Source organism: Calidris pugnax, unplaced genomic scaffold (assembly GCF_001431845.1).
Source record: "Calidris pugnax isolate Ruff unplaced genomic scaffold, ASM143184v1 scaffold371, whole genome shotgun sequence".
NCBI classification, from domain to species: Eukaryota; Metazoa; Chordata; class Aves; order Charadriiformes; family Scolopacidae; genus Calidris; species Calidris pugnax.
In genome coordinates, this window is record NW_015091373.1 from 30,345 (window position 1) to 37,860 (window position 7,516).

Below are 7,516 nucleotides of genomic sequence, written 5' to 3' on the forward strand. Positions count from 1 at the left end.
GGGGGGGGGGGGGGGGGGGGGAACTGGGGCTGGAGCCAGCGGCGATGTTCGGGGGGCGCTGTGGCGCCCCGGCACAGCCCTGCGAAGAGGGGCAGCCAGGCTCGGGCCCTCAGCAGCGGGGCGCACCCCACGGCTCCCGGGAACCCCCGTCCCAACAGCCCCAGCCCCCACGCCGCCATCGAGATGAAGCTCTCCCCACAGCTCCGCCGGAAGTCCAGCCCCCACCAGCCCCACAGCCAAACAGAGACCCGCATTCACCAGAAGGACAGCAGAAGCAACCAGTCGCGCACAGAGCCGTGAAGAGCGACGTGCGGCCGAGCCAATGGGAGCCAGCCAGGACCGCCCCGGGGATCCCCACCTGTTTCTCCTGCCCTGTCTCCTCCGCGTGGGCGCCGGTACCGAGCGGGGCTGCCATGGCAGGGGAGGCCTCCGCGCTCCCTCCGGCCCCGCGCTCTCCTCCAAAATGGCCGCTGCCGCCCCCTAACGCTTCAGCCGCCTGACGGACAGGCGCGCTGCCCAATGGGCACAGGGAGGCGACCGCAGTGACATCACACCTAACCAACCAGCGCCGGCGAAAGGCGGGGAGAGCGGCGGGGCGGGGCCACCCTGGCTGGAGGGGCCAATGGGAAGTAAGGCAGCGCCGCGCGAAGGCGTCCCCGGCCCCGTCCTCCTCCGCCCCTTTCCGGAAGCCGGGACCGGGCTCCGGCACCGCCCTCCAGGGCTCCCATGCCCTGCCGCAGGAGCGCTCCGCACCGCGGCACCGAGTGGGCACGGCGGCGGGCAGACGCCGGGGGAAAGAGGGGCCCGTCACCGGGCAAAGGGCCCGGGACAGCCCGCGGAGAGGCGAACGGATCCCGGGGTGCCGCCACCGGCAGCCCAAGGTGCCCCTGGGTCCGGACCGCGCGGGAGGGGCATAGGGGACAGCACATCGCGCTTAGAGCGGCCGGCACCTTGGCAAAAGGGCCACCGTGGGCTCGGGGGACGCCCCTCACCGCGCCAGCCCCCCTGCCCCTGCCGGCCCCGCCATCGGAGCCCACCGCGGGATGGTGGATTGAAACACCCAAGACTCCCTCGGGCTACAGAGAAATACATTTAAATGAACTACAGATTAAAGTGGTGGCAGAAGGGGAGGGGGGATTAAAAAAAAATATATATATCCCAGTTTAACTTTTTCTCCTACCTAAAAAGAGCGGGAGTGAGGGCAGTACAGCCTGGGGGCTCCATGGCCTCCATGGCTGCTCCTCCATGGCCACATGAGCCAAGGGCTTCCCAACCAGCACCTGGGATGGCCCAAGCTGCCAGACACCCCCGAGCCAGCCCCGCGGCCGTCGGTGTGATCCCGAGGGGAAGCTCAGGCAGCCCTCAGGCAAGACCTGGGCACAGGAGAGGGAGCCAGGGAGGCAGCTGGACCAGCCGGAGTGCTGGGGAGCTGCTCCGCAGCCCAACCCCAGCCGGGCTTTGGCCCATCCCAGGGGCCTGGGGCTGACCTGCAAACAGAGGCAGGGCTGGGCTGGGCCACCTCCCAGCTCCGCACTGGCCCAAGAAGAAAGCCCACAGGCAAGGAGCACTGGAGCAAAGAGCTGTCGCCATCTCTCCTGGAGGCACCAGCCTTTGGAGAAGTGTGCAACCTGCCCACACAGCTGGGCTCTCACCCTCCCACCCCTGCCAGGGTCCCCTGGAGCTGAGCCCACCCACTGCTGCAGGAACTCTGTACCCAAATACCCCTGGCTTTGTGTCAAGGGGGTGAGGGCTCCCCACCCTGGTTTGGGGGGCCCAGGGGCTTTTTAGGACTTATTGAAGGCTGCCAGAACGGCCCAGATCATCTCTGTGCCCCTGGCTTTGGCAGCTTCCACCTCGGGGTCCATATCAAGGAGGTCCTTGGTCCTGTTCATTGCCACATCATACTTGTCGTCTGCCAGGCTGGCAAACACATTCTCCAGCACGTCTGAGGAGTGGGCCAGCACCAGGAGAGCCAGAGTCCTGTGGTCCATGCGGTGGGGGTCGTTCACCCACCGCTCCAGCATGCTCTCCTGGAGCTTTTTCACCAAACGCTGCTTCTCGCTGGCATTGCTGACAGGGTGGGTGGTCATGTCAAAGAGCAGGAAGTTCTGCTTCTCTGTGGTGAGGATGCCCTTCTCCACCAGTGCCTTGGCAATGCGCTCACGGACATTCCTCAGCTGGTACTGCAGCTTAAAGGGGTTCCAGGTCTCCCCTGCAGGGGAGGAAGACCCCGTTCAATGCTGAGGCAGTGACAGCTTTGCCACCCAACCCCAGTACCCAGGCTGCTTCCAGCCCAGGACGATCTGTGCTTGCACAGATACCAGTCCCTGCTGCAAGAACCCCCTTCTCCCTTTTGCTCTGACTCTGACCTGCTTCTCCCACCAGTTCAAGCTGGCAAAGCTCCCAGTGGCCACAGGGCACAGCAGCCTGGGGCAGAGCCCTTTGGAAAGCCCCTTCTACCCAGGACTTTGGACTCCAGACTTGGTGAAGACTTAACATTAAAAGAGAGGCAATAGGGAGCAAGGTCCAAGTCTTCCACCAAGCTCTCAACAAAAGAGACCTGGAAAACTGTTCTCTGTCCCCACATTCAGCCTTCCTCTTTTCTGCTGTCAGTATTCTGCCCACCTCCAGTGAAGCAAGGGGATGGCCAAGCTGTTGAAAGGGGACAGAAAACAAGGACAGGCCCAGAGGGAGCTGGGGAGATGGCATCTCTAAATGGCCCTACCAGTGAGCAGCTCTATCCAGGTCTGCACTGTTTCTGCAGACTCCGTGGCCTTGATATGTCGGAGGGTCTCATCCAGCAAGACATCACCAGTCGGCGCATCTGACTTCAGGAGCACCTGGAAGGACAAAGCAGAAGCATGGCATCAGGCTGGATGCAGACCTGCCGCTCCCTTCCCAAAGAAATGGGGCCAGCCCTGGCATGCAGCCTGACTGGGGTGGACAGAGCCCCAAAGTCTGTTGGGGCCCCAGCCCAGCTCCTGCGCCTCCTTTACCTTCCTCTCCAGCAGCCTCTTCTTCCGCATGGAGAGTGGCTCCAGGCGGATCCGGCCGCGCAGAGCTAGCTCGATGAGGATGCCACCCCGCAGGCCTGAAGAGATGCAGTCATTCCAGAAGGAGGTATAGCCCTGGGAGAGAGAAGGGATGAGAAGGAGAGAAGAGAGATGGCAAAGGAGGTCCGCCAAGCCCTCCACCCCTACCCAGGTGACTTCCACCTCTCACTAACAGTTCTGCCTCTTCAGCCAAAGGGCTTTCCCCGCCAAGTGAAAAGTGCTCAGCAGCCCCGACTAACACCCTCTCCCCTGCAAACATTGAGCAATTCAGGCCGTGCCCTTCCCGCTGCACCCGCAGCCACCCAGCACTGGCCAGGCAGCTGCGCCCAACCCCGGATCGTAAAAAAAACAGAGCAAGAACAAGAAAAGCAGGGCCCTTTCCCCTGGCAAGCTCCTGGCCACAGGAGGACACTGCTGCTGCTGCACCAGCAACGCCAACTCTGCTCTGTCCTGCCCCAGTACCTGCTGCAGACATGCCCAGGGAAAACAAGAGGCAAAATCTCTTGAAGAAAGCCCCACCAGCTCCAGGCATGCCATGACAGTAATTAGCTGTATGAAGGAATTGCCCATCAGGCTTGTGAAGAAGAGTTACCCCACTACACACAGCACCATCCCACAGGGCACAGCCCCAGGCCCACCACAGGGCACAAGAGCTTGCCCACCCCCTCGCCCACCCTCATTACACTCCCCTCCCTCAAATCCACCTGCACAGCTCTGCGAGGGAAGAGAAGATCTCCAGCCATGGATGAAGGATGGGAAAATACATCCCCTCCTCTCTCGCCAGAGTGGACACCTCAGGGCGGGGGGGCAGCAGTTCGGGTCCCACCAGCAGGGCAGTGCTGGGGCTGCTGGTGACCAGATCTCCTCGAACTTGGCACATTCCACACCTGGCCCTAAGCCCTGTTCTCCGAGCCCACCACAGGAGGGGGTCCTCATTCTGAGAAGCAGGGCAGCAATCCATGGGTTTCAGGGCCAGCGGGGAGAGGCTCATCCAGGCAGGCAGTGGGGTTGGGAAAGGGGCAGGCACTGGTGTCCAAGATGGGCCCAAGGGAAGGGTGACTCAAACCAGGATGCAAAGCCACAATGTGCTTGTTTGCAGGGGGATGCCAACACACCAGAATGCTACAGCCTGTTCGCAACTCCCTTTCTGTTGCTCTTTTCTCTGGGGGGTGGAAGAGAGAAAGGGCAGGTGTAAAAGCTGCCAGGAGATGCAGACAAAGCAACCCACCAAGTCCCCTTCCTAAGGCAAAAAAGGTGAGAATACACAGCCCTCCTGCACAGAAGCTTTTACAGTCCATATGGGTAAACTCTCGTCCCCAGCGTTTCTGTTTATACAGTGCATCTGGACACCGGTTTGGTTGCTCAACTCGCATAGCACAGAGAACCATAAAAGAAAAGAAAATCCTTATTTGCTTTCTTCATTTCCGTGTGAGGAAAGACAAAGCAACCTTTCATCCCTGCCCTAGTGATTTCCACCCATGGGAGACACACTGGTTTTTGCATGTGCCCTTTAGGAACAAGGTTTCCAGAAAAGGGTGTGGAGGCAACTGAAAGTTTCGATTGACTGGGCTAGAAGGCATGCTACCCCTAGAAAATGTTAGGGGTGTTAAATCAAACAAAGTGAAAGCCCCTGGATTACTTTCGACTTCTGGAATCAGACTGGTTACAAACACCATGCTGGTGTGCAGCCAATTTCTCCTAGATGGACAGGCTGGTACTTTACATGATGAACTCACTGGACTTGGCTAAAATCATCTTGTTTTTTTTCTAGGCATCAAACCATGAGTGAACAACAAAGCTGGGAAAATGCAATGCCTGGGAGCTAATCTCATGGCTACTGCTGCCTCTGGTCTTCCTTTGGAGATGGAGGAATGCAGAAGGACAGGATGGAGGAAAAAAAAAAAAAAATGACGACAAGGTGGGGTTTTTTCTTATCTGTTGTGCTCTCCTAACTTCCTGGTGGCTGAAGGACCATTCCCAGGAATACATTAACCAAGCCAAGAATGCTAAACAACCCAGGAAGAAAGCAGACCACGCCACACTCCTAGGCTGCTCTCAAATATTTGCTCCACAATTATTTGCATGATTTTCTCTTTATATCCCTGCTGTCTTGTTACTTCCTTTTTGGCTCAGCAAGTCCTAGATCTTATCTGGGGTTGTTAAACTACAAGCCTCCCATACAACCCACAGCTCTTCCCTGCCAGATCTGTGAGCATGGTCCACATCAAGAGCCATGGCCTGAGCAGGTCTACATGGGAGCAAGGCACCAGCTCAGTCAGACCAACTCAGCACCAGCAGGGCCCTACAGGAGAAAAAAAGCTCAGGAACCTCACTCACAGGGGCCTAATTTCAACACAAACATGAAGAGAAGGTGGTCCATCTACCACAGCTTTGACAACCACAGCATCTCCCTCAGGGTGGGAGACAGGCTCACAGGAAGAGTGCTCCTGGAGCTGAAAAACCCATGTTTAAGTCTCTCCTCTGCCATTACTATCCCAAGAAGCACCTTGGGCAACTGTTTAGCTTCCCTTGGTCTCGATTTCCCCATTTGCTTGACAGGAATAGCAGCATCAAATTCCCCCAGAGATCAAGATGATGAGGCATGCCAGCAAAGCAGCTCAGAGAACTCAGCAAAAGATGTCTTCTCCTTTCCCCATGGCTTGTTCTAGGCAGAGTTGAGAAACAAGTTCCTACCAGCTGTAAGCACTAAACAATTCAGTTTGACCAGGGTCCCTCTCCAGCAGAGAATAACCCCCTGAAAATAACCGGCTGTGAAGTTCATCCACTGCTGCCCAGGAAAGCCACTAAACCAGCACACATGGGCAAGTGTCCAGCGAAGGGATTCCCATCCAGTCCCACTTCCCTCCCACCTGGAGCTGCACGATGCCATTCCTGCCCAGCTGAGGCAATTACTGGCCTGAATAGAGATGCGGCTCCTACCTCCTTCACCACTGCCCTGATTCACACCCATCCCACACCTGCTTTCAGCTCCAGGTCTAGCTGCTTTCTTTCACCTTGCCCTCTTCTCTGAAAACCTGCCCCTGCAATTTCTCACATCAATTTTTACCAAAGTGGAAACTGCTCAGAGTGTCCCTTGTGCTTCAGCTGATGGTTTTGAACAGGAAAGTGCACTTGAACAAACGTCCTCCTCCCTAACCCATCTGACACACAAGGTGAGACTCTGTTTACCCCACATAGAACAAACCTGCCTTTGCTCTGCAAATGGCAGTCGCACAATGCCATCAGGCAGCCCTGCCTCCAGGCACTTCTTAGAGTCCCCGGGGCAGAGCAGGTGGGACAGCACTTGGAAGCAGTCTCCGCAGCTCAGTTTAAGCTATAGACAAAGGTGACTGGCATGAAGCAGGCTGGCTTTGTTGAAGGGGATCCAGAGAAACTCATACAATCCTTGTACAAGCCGAGATCCTCCCCTCCCCTGTACACCAAGGCAGTGCTGCCGCTGGCGACGCCTGCCTTACCTCCTTGTCCTTCAGCCCCAGGAGCAACACTTCCTCCATGAGCGTGAGGCGGATGTCTTTGGAGTCATCAGGATCATTATCGTTTAGGTCTCTGTCTGCAGCCACATCTTCCTCGCTGTCGTGCTTCTTATCCAAGTTCCTTCCCACCTCAGCACGCCGCGCTCGGTGTGTCAGCGTCGTCATCTCCCCCTCCTGGCTAGGCACACAGAGAACTGAAGTCTGCCCCGTTCCTAAACACGATGGGCTACGCCAGCGCTAGGCCACAAGCCCCAACGCGCAGGGAGGCCCAGACAAGGCCGAGGGACGCTTGTCCCTTCCATCCCGAGGTTTTCGGCTCACCCTTCCCAGGGTGGCCATACCGGAGTCACTGACGGGGAGCAGCCGGCGACGCACCCGAGCAGATGAGATGGGAGCCACAGCCGAGTCCCTTCCCCCCAGGGCCTCCACGGGAGATGAGGCCCCGCACGCGGACGGGACGCGGGACACAGGGCAGCCCCCTCGGCCCGGCTCCCTCTTACCCCCTCGCGGCGGCCGAAGAGCCGCGGGGCCGGGTTCGCGCCGCCCACCCCCGTCAGCACCCGCCGCCCCACGCAGCGGCAACGAGATCCCGCAGCTCCACACCGCGAAACGCGCCGGGCCGGGGGCAGCCCGCCCGCCCTTACCGCGCCCGGCGGGTCCCGCCGCCCCTGCCCCGCTCCCGGGGCCGACGCGCGGAAACGCTTCCGGGGGGCGGGGGCGGGGCCGGTCCCGGCGCTTCCTGCGCCCCGGGGGCGGCCCCGCCGAGCACCGTCCTCCCCCCCGCCTCCGCGGCGCAACGGAGCTCTAATGCCGCGAGGCTGAAAGGACTTGGTGAATCGAGGAGTCAAACGTCTCCAGGAACGCTCAGCGCACCCCCACACCCCCCCGCAGGAACAGCCTCAGATCCCCCTCCACCTGCAGCACTGGAACAACAAACAGGCTTTGGTTAGAGCAAATGGCACCAATTAA

General features: G+C 59.1%; 2 protein-coding genes across 2 annotated transcripts in view; both read right to left on the reverse strand.

Annotated features, from left to right (window-relative positions):
• The window catches only part of ENSA (endosulfine alpha), a 7,778-nt gene extending 7,268 nt beyond the window's left edge, over positions 1–510 (reverse strand). The window contains exon 1 of the mRNA XM_014961323.1: positions 359–510. Coding sequence (XP_014816809.1) covers positions 359–415 — 57 coding nt within the window. The 5' untranslated portion in view covers positions 416–510. The remainder of the gene's footprint in view (positions 1–358) is intronic.
• A 564-nt stretch (positions 511–1,074) lies between these two features.
• Positions 1,075–7,244, reverse strand: GOLPH3L (golgi phosphoprotein 3-like). Its single transcript, XM_014961321.1, has 5 exons — positions 7,192–7,244; positions 6,530–6,721; positions 2,997–3,128; positions 2,726–2,840; positions 1,075–2,212 (listed from the first exon to the last, which is right to left on the reverse strand). Exons 2-5 carry the CDS (start codon positions 6,710–6,712, stop codon positions 1,785–1,787), a joined length of 858 nt encoding a protein of 285 aa, XP_014816807.1. The 5' UTR covers positions 6,713–6,721; positions 7,192–7,244; the 3' UTR covers positions 1,075–1,784.
• Between the last annotated feature and the right edge of the window lie 272 nt (positions 7,245–7,516).